The following is a 20,004-nucleotide window of genomic DNA, read 5'->3' as shown; positions in this document are numbered from 1 at the left end:
CCATCGGTGTACCATGTCTTGCAAACACATGATCCACACCATCTGTGTACCATGTCTTGCAATCACACGATCCAAACCATCGGTGTACCATGTCTTGCAATCACACAATCAACACCATCGGTGTACCATGTCTTGCAATCACATGATCCACACCATCGGTGTACCATGTCTTGCAATCACACATTTTCCACAACATTGGTGTACCATGTCTTGCAATCACACGATCCACACCATCATTGTACCATGTCTTGCAATCACACGATCCACACCATCGGTGTACCATGTCTTGCAATCAAGCAAGTCACCAAGCCTAACCAGCTGATCCTTTTAGTTTTGTCATACGACCTTCATAGTTTGCTCGGGGCCCATTCTAAGCCAGAATTCCCCCCAGTCTTCCCTTGTTAGGGACTGATATCTACTATCAGAAACCTGGAATCGAGTTAGCCATGAATAGCTAATTATGCAGATCTATAGGTCTAGCGTGGGAATATCTGATTTTCAAGCAAGTTGCCTCAAACAAACGAGGAACGAACATCTTACTCAACAAGTTTCAGGCTTCCTTTAAGTCTTGTCTTTAAGCAGTTTTGTTTTTAAAATAAAAAATGGCACCTAGGCAACCACATTTAAATTCCAACTTTGTTGCAATGAACAAATTTATGCCCCTTATAGTAATAAACATCCACACAGAATTTCATTTGAATCCACCAAGCCATTGTCGAAAACGTAAAACATTAATGGACAGTACCGACAATAGACGACTTGGGACGACAGGCCATGTGAGCTAACAAAAGCCCTAAGACAAGATAATGATGACACTCTTTATTCTCAACAAATAAATACATCTTGTATCACAATACAATACTGAGTTTCAGCAGAATTAACAGAGAGGCATTCAGTCTTTTCATATCTCATCAAGCCTTTTCAACATACCGATGACAGGCATTTCCAACAAAGCTTGTGGTTCTTGGACCATATTTCTCCCTACAATCGAGTTATGTAAAGACTGAACTACTAGCTTACTTGGACGGAGCGATTGTAAACATTTCTCACTACAGCACAACGACCAAAACATGATCGAAGTTTGTTGTCACCCAAAACAGCAGTAGATTTTAATAGAAAATTGTAAACACCTGCAAATAACATAATCATGAAATATCATTCTAGAGGTAACAAAATATACATAAATAAAATCTAAATGGTGGGACATTTTGTAATAAGGGTTCAAACACTATCACCATATTATATCAATACAGATCTATCTGGGTCTGGCCTCAACCCTCTTCATAGCATGAACAAAATATATTTACATATATTCTTTTTTTAACTTACATTTTTGTTTAACAGTCTCATAAAAAAATAATCTGATATTTTGAATGAAAACAAAGGCCATATGAGACGTTGCCTGACAACTGTGTTCGATAACCCTTATCAACTTTATTTGAGATTCACACTTCTGTCATGTTTGGCAAAACAATTTCAATATTTATCATTTGTCATCTTCTATAACATTTTTATGAACAGAACCATTATCACTCATGATTATTAAGAAATATGCTTTCATACATGTTTGGACGGAATACAATACTTTCGGCAATATTCTATATAAATACAATTTACAAACATCAACAGCAATGTGAGAGTAAACCATTTGATTTCCAAGAACTATTTCAGAAACTCTCTTCTTTACAAATTGTTCATTTCAACTTTTGAGAAATGACTAGGAAATGTAAAACTGAAATATTAACATCAATTTCAGCAGGTGTTTCACCAACAGCAAGATTAGCATAGGAAATGTACAGCAGAATGAAACCACCTTAATCCTATTGCACATGATTAAGTACTTCAATTAAGCAAAAAGCCATAACAATTTCGGTATAATTACATGTAAATTCATGCAAATGTTATGCATCCAGCATAAGCATTGATTCAAGACATATACACTTTTTTCATTGTAGAATAATTCAATCACCCGATTAACTCATCCCTTGTTGCAAATGGAGGAAGATTTGGTTTTGATATAAAATACCAGTTGTAAATGATGTTGAATTGTTAAATTGGTCCCATACAAAAAATGCAGCATTATAATACACAAAAAATACATTTTGAAAACAAAGTGATAAATTAATATAGTGAGCTACATATCAATAAATATGGCACATTGCTGCTATGGGATTTTTATAAATGGATGGATTTCAACAGAACATCACAGTTAAAACAAGTCAATACTCTTTGATTTAAAATCGAGATATACATCAGCAGTTGGCAGCTTTACGTTGTGGATAAATTCTGAAATTATGGTCTCAAATATTTGAATGTTACCCTGATGAAAATATATTTGCCACAACTAAATTCGGATAATAAAAAAAGGTTAAAAGAAGGTGTTACAGCTGACATAAAGACAAACGACACAAAAAGGTGGGGACAAATAGTTGTATCATCTGCTGCAAGTGCGTCGGAATGGTGACGAGAGGATGTAAATATCGTGTCAGTCCGCCAAGTTAGACGGATGAGGTGGCGATGTCTTCAGCATCATTCTGCAAAAAACAGACCACATCAGACAACAGTCACCATCAAGTGGGTAACAAATAACCAGGAAATCCAAAAAGGTCTATCTTTAAGCCAAAAATCAACTATGATTTATGTAATACCTGGAATAAAGTAACATTTCTTTCTTTCTTTGTTGTTATTTAACGCCAGACTCAGCAATATTCCAGCTATATGACAGCAGTCTGTAATAATCGATTCTGGACCAGACAATCAGTGACTAACATAATGAGCATCGATCCACACATTTGAGATACGATGACATGCATCAACCAAGTCAACAAGCCTGACCACTCAATCCCGTTATTCGCCTCTTACAACAAACATGGGTTGATGAAGACCAATTAATCTGTATGGATCTTCACAGGGAATTATAAAGATAATAATAATGAAAGCATATATCTCGGAATTATGTTGTTTTCGGTAATTACCAATTACAAGAGATATTAACATTTTCAAAAATAATTTGTTATTTCAATACACTTACATGAAAACACAACTTAAAACTCAAAAAACATGCATAATACTATGAGTTATTGCCTCATAGCTTCACAGGGTAGGTTAATTATTAAAATGCTCAAAATTATTCAACTGATAAACAAATGACTACATGAAAATGAAATAACTGATAATCAAATGACTGCAACACACTCAATACATTTGCATATGAAACAACACTTTAGATACACATCTGAAATCTTTCTTTCTAGTTCCTTTGGGTAACGAAAGTAAAGACATTTAAAAGAACAGAAAGCATGCGATATCATGACTAAAGTTTACTTGCATCATGCAGTATACCAGCAGATATAAACAAAATGCTAAAAGATCTTTCCTTTCCAGATCAGACAGCTTAATTCCAAACTGACATCCATTGACTCAGTGACACATCAAAGCATGCAGAATATCAATGTGAACTACAGAGAAAAGCAGGTGTCAAGTGCACTTCAGGACTGATCATGGGTATTTCTGTTTTATATGATACCGTATTCAACGTAATAAGCGCCCGGGTCGCTCTCAAAATTAGAAATAGGGGGCTCTTATGAGAAAATTATTTCGGTGAAAAAAAAAATGGTTGAAAGATAAATTTCGTTGTTTATGCTGACAGCCTGAAATGTTTATGTACGACAGATATATTTTTCCAGATGTTAATTACCCATAAATAAGGGTGCATATAACACACGTATGCGTATTTTACCGAATAAATAAGCCTTTGTACATTGATCAATCGGAAGGGGTGCAAATTGGGCTTGTTCACTTGCCAATATATCAGCAAAAATCACCGTGGGTGCTTATAAGAGCGGGGGGCTTATTACGTCGAATACAGTAACCATGACTAGGCGGAAACTCAGTACAAAATACTCTCCAATTAGAGAAAGCCGAAGTCATAATAATTATTCTAGTTGACTGTTTTCCATCAAAATGAAATAGAATTAAGAAACTATTAAAAGTTATCATGTTTATTATTAGTGCATGGCGTTGGGAAATGAGAAAAAAAAATTATACTGAAATCTTTATATCTTGAAACTAAACTTCTTTCTTTGAACATTGACCTATCATTTTTCTCTGTACTTTTTTCAAGTCGCATCAGCTGATCAAGGATACATTGTACAGAAACTAAGCAAACATCTAAAATAGTTTGTCTTGATAAGCAAGGCATGAAGACGCTGAGGGAGTCACAACAATGAGAAAGCACAGTGGACACCTGCTTGTGGTGTGCACAAATAAATACAGACTAGCACTACAGAGACACAAAACTCAAATTACCTATTACACCTCTGAGGACTGTCAGGAGGGAAAGAAAAACAGTTGTCAGAAATCAATATTGAAAATCATGAGTACAAATCTACCGGTTTCTTTAGACATTAACCATTCACCTATAAGAGGGCAAACAAATCTATGCTAATGTATATGTATGTATAAATGAATTAAGAGAACTCTTGATTATTCAAGAGAGTAATCGTACAATCTCATTAAAATCAGATCTTAGAGTTCGCTACCGCTACACAAAGATCTGAGGACATCCCATTACAAGTCATGTCCAAATGACCTTTCACGAACTTTGACCGACCAATGGAAGGACTGACAAGAAGTCGACAAGAGCCAAACAGAAAGCAGCTTTCTCCAGCTTTACGGCTCTAGTTTCAAACTGGCGACTTCTATTCCAGACTATTAAAAAATATTTTGACAAAGTTCTGGATTCAAAATTTGAAAACTGAACGAAAAACAATTCTTGAATGTGCAGTAGATGGCCGAGATTGTATGGCAGTATTTCCCAAGTCTTTATCCTATTGAAGTGGGAGATAGACAATGATTTTGATGGAATCAGTAGTACAGCTTGTAACTGTCGTTTGCAATACCCTGTGTTTCCATGTTGCATGACAAAAAAACACTTTCTGACTGTCACTTTCCCCGATCTGATACCAAAATCTGAGTGGTCGGATGAAAGGTTGTTCTGATGTGAGCCGTAATGGGATGTCCTCATATCTTTGTTTAGCAGTAGCAAGCACTAAGATCTGATATTATGAGATTGGTACATCATTCATCTATAAAGCAACTAATCCATAACAAAGACTAAATCAAATTCTACGCAGCAAAACTACACCCACACATGTATATCGATTCAGCAACTAACGTCGATTACATAAGTCAAGCAGATGCATTGCTCTAGTCATCATAAAGAAACTTGGAATCCATGGACGAAAAGTCACAAGACATTTCACAAAAAGCAAAAAGTTCTCTACCACTTCATCTACTGCTGCAGTATTGAAAGGTGAAGACTTTAACAGGGGTATTTCTACGAGGCAGGGACACTTACATTCTGTCCTGACCCGGGACGAGAACGAGCTCTCATTCCTCCTCTGCCACTGCTACCGCTAGTTCCGCTGGGTGACGCCCCTCGTGCACTCCCTGCCCCCATAGAGGTCTCGGAGTCCCATCTCTCCAGCTCCTCGCGGACTAAACGTTCCATCTGCTCCCTTTTCATTTCATCACTCGTTCCATCAGACTGAAATGGAGATCACAACTTATATACTTATCAAGCATACAAGGCAACAGGTACAACCTGTAGAAACAGATATAATATAAGTTAAAAAAAATGAGAAACTGACATAAGAACGAGAAAGACTTTCACCATTATTTTATCAATTAAATACATAAAATCTGACAATAAGCAGATTGGTTATTTTAATGAGCAAACAGATGTGGCAAAATTCCACTTGGCTCCAGAGACAGTTAAATTTAACTCTCTCACTCGTCACTAAGTGGATGAAAAGAGTGCGTGTGTATGGTTTTACGCCGCTTTCAGCAATATCATGGGGGGTGGAGTGGGGCACCAGAAATGGGCTTCACATATTGTACCCATGTGCGGAATTGAACCCAGGTCTTCGGCGTGATGATCAAACGCTTTAACCACTAGGCTACACCACCCCCCTGGCCGAAAAGAAACTGAGGGATGTCTAAGTGATGAATCGGAAGACAGATCTTCAGTTGATAAGAAAAAGTATTGGTCAAGTGACCAATTACCTGTGAAATAGATAAACATTAACAGAAATGATGGGTCAAGTAAATTTTGGAAGAGTCAATGCTCCGAGCCTGGCAATCTGAAGCACTGTGAACAAGAATGACACTGCCGTTTTGAGGTGGAGATTGCAAGGTTGTTGTATAGTCACACTTACCTCTGTGATGCTATCTAAAATTTTTCCCATTGTTTCCCTTCTCTTTAACTTGGCTTTCTCCATGGCCTCTAGTTTAACCAGCACAGCATCTATTTTTGATACAATGCTCCCAATAGAGTGTTCCATTCTGTCCACCCTCCGAGATAGGACTGTAAACTCTTCGTATGAAACCCCGCTTGATGTTCTGCCAGTTCGGGATGATTTAGTTCCACTGTCCTCGTCATCGCTGTCTTCTCCACTGTCTTCGTTGAAGCTGTTTCGGCTGCTGGAGCGGCGAGCAGTGCCTGGGCGATGGACCTTCTCCTCCAGTTCGTCATATTCTTTGTTGAGAGCATTCTAAAAATATATTGTCAGATGTCTAAATAATATACAAGTTACGACAATTGTAGATCTAATTGTGTGTGTTTGTTATTTGACACCGCACTAACAACATTCCAATTATATGATGGCCCAGTGATTGATATTATGAGCAAGGTGCCATGCCTTGACAACAATGAGTGAGTGCTGTTTTACGCCGCTTTTAGCAATATTCCAGCAATATCACGGCAGGGGACACCAGAAATGGGCTTCACACATTGCACCCATGTCGGGAATCGAACCCGGGTCTTCGGCGTGACAAGCGAAAGCTTTAACCACTAGGCTACACGACCGCCCCTTGACAACAATGACCAAATTTCATTTCTAATTTTACTTCAAAGCATTTTCTTAGCAGGGACTCAAGAGCACCTTTTGTTCTGTGAGGTCAGCATGCATGCGGCGTTGTTCATCTTCATCAAGCACACGGTCACCGTCGATGTCGTATTTGGCAAACATAGCCTCGATTTCACCATCAGCATAACCACGCCTGGAAACAGATTTGAATCGATCTCTGAATAAACACTGGTACAACAATGACGATTCATTCATTTCGCATAAAAACACAGAATAACATCTATAATGTCTTCATGTTCCAATTTGCCTTTTGCATGTTGGTACTGCATTATATAATGGTCAGTAACACTCACGTCTTCAGGTCCTGTCTCCATTCATCGAAGTCGAGTCGCTTGTCGTCGTTGATGTCGGCTGACTGCAGCGCTTTCTGGATGTCCACGATCTTGTCTCTCTTCCAGTTCAGTTTGTCCATCATCTTCTGTGCTCCCTAGAAAAATACAATCAACAATGGAAGTAAAATGGTATAGCCCTTTTGACCAACCAGGTAAAACAGCATGCAAAATTATTCTTTCATGTCTATGGATAACTATAAATATTATTCTGATATAAGCCTTGATACATTAATCTGACCATCACACAAATATCATTATTTTGATAAATTTTATTTTCTTCATTCCCTCTCAGTGATTGTCAACACTTCCACTGACCTTCTTGAAGAAGTCGGTCATCTCGAACTCATTCTTCTGGTTGGCCATGTCACCCTTAACCTCAGAGTAGGTGTCATTGATGATAGCCAAGAACATGTTGATGAGCACGAAGAAGACAAAGAACACGAACAGCATGAAGAAGATCGGTCCCAGCACTCGGTTAGCAGCCTCCAGCTGGTGGAAGTCGAAGTCTCCCAGGATGATACGGAACAGGGTGAAGCTGGAACACAGAGTCAGTTGTAAGAAAACAATATTTCAGTTGTGTGACAGCATGTCAGCTTAATGAGTTAGGAAAGCCCCAGTGGTTGGTTGGTTGGTTTGTTGTTTAACGCTGCACTCAGCAATATTCCAGCTATATGACGGCAGTCTGTAAATAATCGAGCCTGGACCAGACAATCCAGTGATTAATATCATGAGCATCGATCCACGCAATTGGGATCGATGACATGCATCAACCAAGTCAGCGAGTCTGACCACCTGATTACGGCATGCATGGGTTGCTGAAGACCCATTCTACCCCGAAATCTTCACGGGTCGAGAGCCCCAGTGGAGCAGGAGGAAGACCTGCACCCACTCTGGTATGATGCCAACCAAGGGTCGTAATCAGGGCAAATCTAGGATTCAAACACATAACTTGGGAATCCAAGCACGGTTCAGGAAGCAACTTTGCACAACAAATTGCAATGCAAAGGATTACTAGGTCTGGCCATGCCTATGACAGACATAAGGAAATGTTTATAGATAACTTCTTGACAAGTCACCCAGATCAACATGACACACAAGCTCAGTTAACTGAACTATGTGGAGGGGATGAAACAAGCACCACTGCATATATATTTGAAATAATCTGTTACTATTCAACATATACAAGAATCTCTGTAAAATGTTATTGAAGCTAAGCTTAAGTTGTAAGAGTACAGCTTTAAAGGCCAGCTGGTGACTTACAAGGAGTCCTGGAAACTGCTGAAGTCCTTGACCTGGGTTCCAAAGAGCAGATAACCCAGTTGTGTGAAAGCCAAGAAGATGATGAAGAACATGACAGCGAAGCCTGCCAAGTCCTTAGCACAGCGCCCCAGGGTTGAAGACAGCTGGGTCATGGTTTTGTTGAAGCTGATGTACTTGAAGATCTGAACACACAATGTTTGTGACAGTCAGAAGGGATTCGTAGGGACATAAAACATGTTAGTTCATCTTTCACTAAAGTTAAGATTTCATGATCAAGATTACCTTATTCTTCAAATACGTTTAGCAACTATTCTTCAAAGGCATTGATTACAAACACATTTAGGGCTGTAACAATTAAGAATCAGTAATAAAGTAATACATAACCTTAATACTGTACAAGTACATGACATTACCACTACCATAGCCCAACTTTACTGAGGCAAGAGCCCAAACTTTGCTAAGGAAAACCTCAACTTTAATGAGACAAGCCCAAACTTTACTAAAATAAGAACCTATACTGATTCAAGACCCCAACTTTACTGAGGATGACCCCACACTTCACTAAAGTAAGAACCCAAACTTTACTGAAACAACCCTATTATTGCAAGAGCTAACGCAATTTCGAGAGCCCCTGTATCCCATCTTTGCCTCCCAGACAACTGCCTTACCTTGATCCACGCCAAGAAGACCGCTATAGCAATAGCATTGCTGAAGCGAGTCTCCCAGTAGCTCAGTCTCTCGAAGTCCGCGTACACTTTGTCGTTCTCCAGCAGTGATGTTAACTTATCCCCGACCGCAACTGTCCGATATATGTCAAACGCCACACAGATTAGTGATATCATGATGACCAGGATGTCAAGGATGTTCCAGACGCTCTTAAAGTAGGTCAGTTTGTGTTTCTTGATCTGAAGAAAACAAAAGAAATGTTTAGGGATCAGTGTGGGACAGTGTCAGCGCAATGTGACAGACAGTGAGCACTCAACATGCTCAAGTTGCCAATCCAAACACAACCAAACAAAAAAGCATGACCTATGCTGCCAAGACTCTGAGCAGGGAATGAGCAATTAAAGCTTTGATAAGGAATGCCAACAAACATGACCAAATAGAAAGAGTGAGAAAGGTTTTAAATCACTTTAACAAAAATTCCAGCATATCACCAGATCACAAGGTACTTGGGTTGACCCCAGAAATTGGCTTCAAAATTGGGAATCAAAACTGGGCCTTCTGTGTAATGATCAAACTATTTAAGGACCACCTCTGATCAAATAGAGAGCTCTAATATGAGTGAAGGTATGGTTTAACCCTGAACAGCCTCACCTCCAGCACTTCCTCCACGATGTAGTACAGGATGAAGAGACAGAAGATACACTCGCAGGCCATGATGAAGTAGTCCCCAACAGTCACATAACGGATCAGTTTCACAGTTCGGAAAGTCCATGATGGGATCGCGCCTCCGGTGGCAGGGAACTCAACCAGAAGTCTAAGGGAGACAACTCAAAATTTACATCTGTCATACAACAGAAACAGTCACAGATGTAGAAGGATGTGAAAAAGGAATTTGAAATAAATTTATGCCAAATAATCCTCAAAATCATGATGACCATAAGTCTAACTGGAGGTTACCATGGTTACAAATAAAATATTCATCATGTTCACATCATCATGATCATAATTGATAAAATATCTTACATACAACATACATGTCTATACATACCTGACAACACAGAAGAGGTTGATATTTGCGTTATAGACCGTGAAGTCTATAAACACCGCTCTTGTCCCCCGCGTTATCCATAACGAATTGAACAAGTTGTCTATTATTTTCTGCGACTCATTCATGCTGGCCCGGAGATCCTGAACATACCCTGCTCCGGAGTACGTGGTCAGCAACCCCCAATGTGACGAACCTTCTAGTTCTGATTCCGTTTTATACTTCCACCTACAACAAGGAACAGAAATTAAAACATACATCATAAATACAGACACAGAACCCCCAATGGCGACTGTGGCGCCATGTTGCAGATGATGGATTGTTGTCTAAGATCAGAAGAGAAGACAGCTTGTTTATTATATGTGAAATCGTCCTAACACCTGACAGAATGTCTAACACGTATCTTACCTCAGAATGTCAAACATGCTTTAAACAATTAGTAACATGTGGTTGATCATCGTCAATACTTTACAAGTTTTGTATACACTAAGTCCTTCCATCACCTTTGAATTCATAGGACTGTTTTGAGGTACAGTCACTATTTTTAACCAACAATTGAAGTTACTGCCTTGTTCCTACATGAACGGAATAGTGGAGGAAACCAGAAAGTGCTCACATCAATGAGCACTCAGATTACGTCACCCAAATTTGATCATATTTCCCTTGCAACATGTGCCATAGACTTGCACTCATCTGCCCTACCACAGGACCATGTAACTAATAATAATAACAAACAAACTCGCAGACGTGACCGAAACAAACTTCATCTGTGAGCTTGTTCGTTATTATCATATGCTACATGGTCCTGTGGCCCTACATACTGTTTCAATATCAGGTGAGGTGAAATTGGGTATAACCTTGTGTCCAAGATTATTCCACTTATATAGCGACGTGTGGCTGCTTGTACTAGTCCGGACTGATGCCAATTTCTAGAGCTAGCTCACTGAGACCATGTGGTTTAACATGAATATTCCACTCAGACACAGTACACTGACTCTAATGCCGAGCGCCAGACAGGGTAACAACAAGTACCATCTTTTAACGTCTTTTGGTATTACACGTCGGGGGATTGAACCTCGGACCTTCCGCTCTCCGGGCGGACGCACCACCACTAAACCAAGGCGGCAGTCTTCAATGTCAGGTAAAGGTAAGGTTTGCAAAGAGTCAATGCACTGAGTTGTTCTTATTTGACTTCTGTGAGTTATAAATGGCCTCACACATTTGTCAGCAGATTAAGAAGAAACACACATTGGTACTAATCCACAGTCACAGCTGCTTTATGTGACGGAGGAATAAAGTGTATGTATTCAAACCTGTGAAGTATTTGCCATGGTGGCTGATTGTCCAACATGTGACAGACACAGACAATATCAACCCCTACCATGTATATTAACTCTAGATATGCCACAGAAAATGGCCATTGTTAATGATCGTATAATATAATGTTGGATCAATAGGACAAGTAGCTTGATCTTTTGAATTATTAATACCACACATTCCATCCGTAAAGTGTTAGCTCCAGTAAAAACCAGGCTGATCTGGCTAGAGTTATTGTGAACCAGGTTTTTCGTTATTGAAAAGCAGTCACATACATTCCCAGACAGTCTCACACTCACACTCTGACATTAGACAGTCACAACATGCACATAGTCACAATAAATAAGTCACGAGTCCCTATCAACCTATGCTTGCCTTACGACTTAATGGATCAGGTGGCACGGTGACTTGGTTGATAGTCTTTTAACATACCCCAAAAAATTTGATTACTGGAAAATTACTTGATTATCTGTCCCAGACTTGAACATTTACAGGCCATTGTTATATAACTGGAATATTTTTCGAGTGTGGTGAAAAAACAACAAACAAGTATTTGTCACAGAGTGACGAAATATCCCCCGCCATATACACCATAGTACCAAATATGAAGACAATCCAGCGATTAGTTCTTGAGATATTGTGGCAACACCGTTTTCCAACTCCAAAAACAGATTTGCCTGCTGTGACCTTGAAAATGGGGTCAAGGTCACCAAATCTGACAGGTGTATGCGGTGTCTGTATATACACTATAGTTCCAAATATGAAGACAATCCAGCGATTAGTTCTTGAGATATCGCGGCAACACCGTTTTCTAACTCCAAAAGCAGATTTGCCTGCTGTGACCTTGAAAATGGGGTCAAGGTCACCAAAACCGACTGGTGTCTGCGATGTCTGTATATACACCATAGTTCCAAATATGAAGACAATCCAGTGTTTAGTTCTTGAGATATCGCGGCAACACAGTTTTCCAACTCTAAAAGCAGATTTGTCTGCTGTGACCTTGAAAATGGGATCAAGGTCACCAAAACCGACTGGTGTCTGCGGAGTCTGTATATACACCATAGTTCCAAATATGAAGACAATCCAGTGTTTAGTTCTTGAGATATCGCGGCAACACCGTTTTCCAACTCTAAAAGCAGATTTGTCTGCTGTGACCTTGAAAATGGGATCAAGGTCACCAAAACCGACTGGTGTCTGCGGAGTCTGTATATACACCATAGTTCCAAATATGAAGACAATCCAGTGTTTAGTTCTTGAGATATCGCGGCAACAAACAGGTGGGACGTACGGACGGACGTACGTACGGACGGTCGTGAATACTATATCCCCCGCTTCGCGCTTTCGCGCGGCGGGGGATAATAATCATAGTCACAATCACCAACATATTCCCAGTTGACACAAACAAAATATTCACTAACGTTCTAACATCAACTTAAGTTCCAGTGCCCACTTGCACAAAGTAATCTTAGCGCTAAGGTGATCGTAACTCCCATACTTTAACATAGGCTAAGACCGCTTTGTGCAAGTGGGCCCAGGCCTACACCTGTCTGAAATGATAAGTATAAATACATACGCAGTGTAATTGGCAATTTCACTATTGGGATCATAGTTCCCAAAGGTGTGGGTGTCCTCAATGCTGGTGGAGTAGGAGTCAAAGCATTCCTTGATAACATCAGTGAAGTCGTCGTGGACAATGCAGGAGTTGCTGTGGACCTTCAGTTGTCGGAGTCGGGGCATGCCTAGTAGCTTATTTTCGTAGTATATATAACCCAGCTGTTGCTCTGGGACGGCTTCCTTGTTGTACCAGGTTTCCCAGTAGAGGCCACGGAGCATGGGGCCCTTGGTGAACTGATAAGGAAAAAGCCTATCTTACAAACACAGAACACCTTACTGTGAGAGAGACTAACTTATTGGAATGGACGTACAGTGAGGTATGTTTAACTCAGAGATCAGTCCTCGAATGTCTTTATCCGTTTGGGAGTGAGTATGGTTTTAAGCCACTTTTAGCAATATTCCAGCAATATCACAGTGGGGGACACCAGAAATGGGCTGCACCTATTGTACCAACGTCGGGAATCGAACCTGACACTTCGGCATGACGAGCAAACACTATGTCCACCATAATGCCTCTTATCCATTTGGCAATAACAGAGTAAAAACATTACACCACAAAACAAACAAAGGTTTCGGACCATTAAGTTGCATTCACTTTAAAAAATATTGCAAAAATGGACATGATGGAGTAAAAAGGCGAAAGATCTTAGAGTGAGTGAGTGAGTGAGTGAGTGAGTTGGGTTTTACGCCGCTTTTAACAGTATTCCAGTTATATCACGGCATGTCAGCTTAATGTGGGAGGAAAGCCCGAAGTGATGCAGGTCTCAGACATTTACCACTTCGGTTAAACCCACGAGCACGGGTATGGTGCTGACAAACCTAGAAACATATTCGGGATTCGAACCCACAATCATAGGTTTCTGGCGTGCCCAAGGGACGCAACTCTGCACAGCAAATCGCGGCGCCTTAGACGACTGGGCCACCCGTGCCCCCGAAAGATCTTAGATGTCAACATTCATGAAAAGTATACAAAAGTGTTGACATTAAAAAATTTGAACATCACTAAAATCCCTGGGAAGTTTATCAGTGTCAGTGCTTCTAGAAAGATGAGCTCTGCACCTAAAGGAATAATACTTTTCTCTTTTCTCGGTATCACTGATGAACTGCAACACGTATAGGAATACTTTTTCTGTGTTCCAGTATATTGGGGTAAAATAAACATAACCTTAAACCTACACAGAAGTTCAAACAAAAATTATCTTTCCCTTTGAAATTGATTGCCAAAATGGCGGAAACGAGGAAGTGACTTTTCTCTCACATTGTCACCCCCCTGTATGCATGACTACAAAATGGTGGCGACTGACCATGCTGAGTAATATTAAACGAAGTATGTAGAACATATAAAATCAGTGTCAGTCACTGTCAAACACTCCCAATATATTGCAATGCGTATCATAATACAGATACCTGTATTTGATGTATTGCAATACAAATTGTTTGCCAATACATAGCCCTACAGCACAACCATGGGCACTGGTGTATAATACTACTAAAACATCACCAGTACCCAACACCCCTATCACAAACTTGTACTTACCCTCCAGAAGTCATCAACACTGGTGATTCCTCGGAAGGTTCCTGCGAGTGAGTTAGGGGTGTCCAGGAACAGATCGCTCATTACCTTGGTGTAGTAATACATGGTGGTGCTTGTCATGCCAAATGTAACTGTAAAAAGCAACAAATTGCAGGTACCATGGTCACAACAATACAAAATAGGCATATCGTATTCCTGTAACTCTTATACACTGTGTCAAGTACATTCAATAATCAAAATTTACACACTTGATTAAAACCACTTGAATAATAACAATAACATGTTGAATGAAAGCAATGCTGCAAGAATATCTCATGCATTAAGCTTTTGATCATTTACTCTGAAACAGTATCAGTTTGGCAAATAATCTCAAGCATTTTCTGTTTAGATCACAAAATCCTACCTGAAAATGGGTTTGATTACCTTAAACATGGTAAACATCCCACTGACAGGAATTTGCCACACCATACCATCAGTCAAGATGACCTTCCGGAAGCTAGACAGCACTACATGTGACAGTGTGCAACAGCTGCTACTTACTGACACAGATGATGACAAGGAACACGATGTAGATGATCAACTCTCTCAGGGTGGTCTTCACATACAGCTCCCTGTTTGACTTGGTCTCCTCGGTGTGCCTTGTGGCCCATAGTGCTGGAAGAAAGCAACGCCAAGTCTTACCAACAGCATCAAAGTGCTACATATAAATATACATGAAAATAAATAACAAGATCAGCATGATCAGCAGTGCTAAACTAAACAAAACACCTTAGACAAGATATTATCTACCTTAGACAAGATATTATCTTTGCCATGCTGTACTATGATAGTGATCGTTTGATGAACATTCTATTTCATTAATATCTAAAATGACAATTTGTTTCACTAATGACGAGTAGCATTAAAGATTGAACTGCAGGGTTCGAGATAATTTTTGGAACCACTGAGCATTTATTCCCATGTTATCTTTCACTTTCATTATTGATAGCCTTCTTTGTGTGTTCAATATATTTTACCCATGCTCCTCGCAGCAATAGCCCGTTCACGGAGCTCTCTATATCGCTGCCACCAGTCAAAACTCCCCACTGTGATAGGTGACCCCAACCATACTTGGAGTTCAACTCACAACCAAAAGACCGTTATGTTTACAAACAAGTGACGACTGTCGTGACGCCAATTACACTTACCCCTGCTAAATTACTTTCTTTGTTTGTCAATTTGAATTTCTATTTCATTAAAACTATCATGTTATTGATAAAGTAAAAATGTAAGGGAGAAGTTGGTTGATTTTCCGTTAGTCTGCAATCTCGAACCAATCTGATTATACAAACAACAAAGTAAATTCATCTGGAAAACATGGTCAGTCGTAAACCTTTACAAAATTCACTATGATGGCATTCCCGAACACATAAACAAAAGCATGAACATTACTACATTTGGGGTTAGAGGCCAAATTTCAAGATTCTTGTAATGGCCGCGCCCACACTGGTGGCAGCGATGTTACCGAGAGTGTAACGAAGGTGTCACACGCTGGGAAGGAGCTTGATATTTTACCCCTTGGGGCCAGTCTATCATGGTCTATTGCATGATTGGACATGAGTGACCCTTTATCAAAAATAATTCTACTTATATTAAAACGCTGTTTCAGGTGACTTCTAATTTGCACCTGTCATTGTGATGCCCCAAGTGTCACATATGGCATAAGCTCACAACAGCCAGATAAGAGAGACAGCACTTCTTTGCAATATCCTTTGTTGGTTTGTTTGTTGTTTAACACCATACTCAGCAATATTCCAGCTATATGATGGCAGTCTGTAAATAATTGAGCCTGGACCAGATAATCCAGTGATTGGAATACATAATTGCAGCAATAGAAACTAACATTCTTAATCCACTAGTCCTTATAATGATAAAATATAGAAAAAAATTAAAATTGGCCAATTTCTACTCGTCCTTATGATACATTAACTATTGGGCAGTTTGGCAAGGACAAAAGGACTAGCAAGGACAAAAGGACTAGTGCTTATTTCTAACGCTGAATTGGAATACAAAAGTCAGCAAGCCTGACCACCCGATCCCATTAGTCGCCTTTACAGCAAGCATGGGTTGCCGAAGACCCAGTCTACCCTGGATCTTCACGGGTCCTGCAAAATTCACTCCAGTAGAGTTCACGTACATACGTGAGGCCTGCATTGGATCAGTACATAAATATCTGTAAACATGCATGTACGCAAGCTGAAAGGTTGCATTTGAAAATTAATTATGCAGTATCTTTTCACTATTTATTTTGTTTGTTTTTCAATTTCCTGCATATTTGTATACAAGCAACATTATCATGCCTATTTGGGAATGGTGATATATTGTGCATAATTACGCATATACACAGCTTATCTGGAGGTCTGGTGAAGCCTTGTTTTATATCGTAAGTCAGTGTCCACAAGTTGTTCCCAGTGAACATCATCAAAGAATGAAATCCAGAATACTTTACAGTGATAGAAACTAACAGTTTTAGTCTACTAGTCCTTATGATGATAACATACAGCCAAACCCTAAAAGGGCAAATTTCTACTAGTCCTTATGATACCTGAACTATTGGGCAGTTTGGCAAGGATGTAGGGACCAGTGCCAATTTCTAACGCTGTTTATAATGCCTAACAGGGATTATCCTATGAACATCAAGTGCCATATATAAAGTTAGTACCCTGTAATTTAGATACCAGAGGTAATCATGGTAACACACATTTCAACTTCTGAGTCCCAAGGGTAGGGACCAGTGCCAAATTCTAACGCTGTTTATAATGCCTAACAGGGATTATCCTATGAACATCAAGTGCCATATATAAAGTTAGTACCTGTAATTTAGATACAAGAGGTAATCATGGTAACACACTTTTCAACTTCTGAGTTCCCAGGTTCCTTTTGATTTACATACTGTGCATTACACATGTTACCATGGTTACATGCCTTCAAATGGTCATCATTTCCCATGCAATTGTCAAGAGCAGAGGTTCAAAAAGTACAATTACACTTACTTCATATGATCATAATTAATAAGCAGCATCACACTGGTTTTGTGTGCTCTTCACTGCTTCAGGCACTGAGAACTAATTTTACTGTGCCATTCAATCTTAAATCACCATTCCACAATACAAAGAATTTGTTACCCATGTTAACCGTGTTTTTGGTAACCTGCACATTCCATCAGCCCTGTAAGCATGGTAAGCGTATATGTCCTTTTTTACTTAGTTTTACGTCACTGCACTCAATATGCCGTATGCTATGTTAAAACAATCCAAGTTTCAGAAAATAAGAATTTTAAAAAAAATCATGTTTGCACAGTATAATGATTTTTTGCCCAATTTGCCTGCAAAGGGTACTCTTTTTTTTAACAATGTTATTCATGTTCATATGCATTGTTTGATCAAAGTAAATCTAGGAAAATGTTGCATTTTGCATGTTCTGAAGACTGCTAAATTATGACTAATCCATTTATTACCATGGACCATGATATACACAAAGTTTTCAATTTATCATTGTCTATGGGAACCAGTATTGTGTATTCAATAACAAAAGAAACATTAACCCATCATCTATTTCATTTATAATCATTAATACAGCTTGAACCCTCAAGCGCCTCAGTTTCGTCTTTGCATTATGGAGACAAAGTCAATCCTGCCACAAGTTGTCATGGCACCAAAATTGATTTTGTTATGACATATTCTTCCAACAGCCATGACAATGTACCTAAGCTTCTTTCAAAGCTGGTATAGCAATGGATCAACAAGACTACATGAGAACCAATATAGCCAATCAATAACATCCATTGCAAGCAGAATTTAACAAAAGCTGTTTATGCTCTGGAAAGAGTTTTCGCATAGATAATCAATATTGTGTCCATGGTACCATCACAACACCAGGATTGGGTTACATTATGAAGTTGTAGAACCGGTCCCAGGCATCAAATATTAATTCCCTGAGAATAGCAGTCAGAGATGAACATGACGAACATATCCGAAAGAGACATCAGGAACCAGACATTTTGAAAGGACAATCTGAACCCATGTTATTCATGATTATGATAAAGTAATATTTTATTTACTGAAACCTTAAAATCATCAGATACATGCAGCAAACATGCCCATAAGATTAATAATACTATTACATGATAAGAGCCTTATTTCGCATGAAATGTTCTTCCTCACTTAACTACCTAAACAATTTGTTTGCAGTTTTGGAGTTAAAATGCTATGACAGGTCTGAACAAATACGATTGCAGGCATAAATATTTATTGAAAATTTGTTGTCACACATGTCAAACTCCTTCAAAACATTTCAGTCAGATTGTCGTCCAAAATGTCCAAAAGATATTTTTCAAATTTGGTAAAGACAGAAGAATGTCATATCAAAGTTCATGAAATCATTAATACCAACTGTCTCTAACAAAATCAGAGTACCATGTTTTGACAGATAGATTTACTTACATCTAAGACCACGGACGAAGGTTCCCATGCACCCAGTGTTCTGTGGCGTGCTCTTGGTCCTAACGGCGGGCACGTTTCCTCGGCGGTCCTGGTCCATGTAAACTTGATCAGGGAGGTCGGGGTCATCCCGAATATCTGGCCCATACCCCTCCATGCCCTCATCGCCCCACGCCGTGCGGGACTGGCTGCTCGACGGCCGATTCCTTGACATCACACTATCACGAATTTACAAGCACGTAAAGTTTCACAAAAGGTGAACAGATTCTATATGGACGGAGTTTGACAAGGGGGGACGATATGTCCCAAATTTAGCGAGTACCACTCAGAAGCTTGTGGTCGACGCGCCCGCAAGGTGGAGACTGAGAAGATGCGCGAATATCAGCTACCGATGCTGTTTGACAGATCGATAAAAGTTTTGGGCTCACAACTTTCTCAGCAACATGGCGGAAATTGCATGACGTCATACGACAACAACGTGTTGATTGGACAAGAGCCCCCACAGTGCTCGTCCTGAAACGTTCGATTGATTTCATTTCCCATCCAGCTAAAACCAGATAGACTGGGCCTGCTCAGATAGCAATAGGCCCAGAAACACATACGATGTTATAAAACAGGAACAATGAACTTTTCTGTCGCAAAAGCTTGCAATACAATGAAGAACTTAATGCGTAGTTGGAAGATTTCGAACCGGTTTAAGAATACAGTGCCGTATACGTACTACCACTCCTCGGACAGTTTAGTTCCACACAAACCGGTTACAAAATCAATTTTTCGACAACTCACAAACACACCTATGTTAAAATAAGGTGGAAAAATCTTAAATCTG

At 39.5% G+C, this 20,004-nt stretch overlaps 1 protein-coding gene across 2 annotated transcripts; it reads right to left on the bottom strand.

The window, feature by feature from the left end:
• Positions 1 to 804: 804 nt before the first annotated feature.
• On the bottom strand, positions 805 to 19,627 carry LOC124131281 (polycystin-2-like). Of its 2 annotated transcripts, XM_046494466.2 has the most exons (15): positions 19,179 to 19,626; positions 15,238 to 15,351; positions 14,701 to 14,828; positions 13,123 to 13,397; positions 10,236 to 10,460; positions 9,839 to 10,001; positions 9,190 to 9,426; positions 8,522 to 8,703; positions 7,577 to 7,796; positions 7,223 to 7,356; positions 6,945 to 7,062; positions 6,219 to 6,554; positions 5,360 to 5,548; positions 4,309 to 4,326; positions 2,397 to 2,534 (listed from the first exon to the last, which is right to left on the bottom strand). In XM_046494466.2, the coding sequence occupies exons 1-14, from the start codon at positions 19,387 to 19,389 to the stop codon at positions 4,312 to 4,314; spliced, it is 2,547 nt and encodes an 848-aa protein (XP_046350422.1). In that variant the 5' UTR covers positions 19,390 to 19,626; the 3' UTR covers positions 2,397 to 2,534; positions 4,309 to 4,311. The 2 variants fall into 2 exon arrangements, with proteins under 2 accessions (XP_046350413.1, XP_046350422.1); XM_046494457.2 differs by lacking the exon at positions 4,309 to 4,326 and having other exon boundaries at positions 805 to 2,534; positions 19,179 to 19,627.
• Between the last annotated feature and the right edge of the window lie 377 nt (positions 19,628 to 20,004).

The sequence above is a fragment of the Haliotis rufescens genome, unplaced genomic scaffold (genome assembly GCF_023055435.1).
Source record: "Haliotis rufescens isolate VD_foot unplaced genomic scaffold, xgHalRufe1.0.p SCAF_20, whole genome shotgun sequence".
NCBI classification, from domain to species: domain Eukaryota; kingdom Metazoa; phylum Mollusca; class Gastropoda; order Lepetellida; family Haliotidae; genus Haliotis; species Haliotis rufescens.
This window is presented reverse-complemented; position numbering and strand designations above follow the sequence as displayed.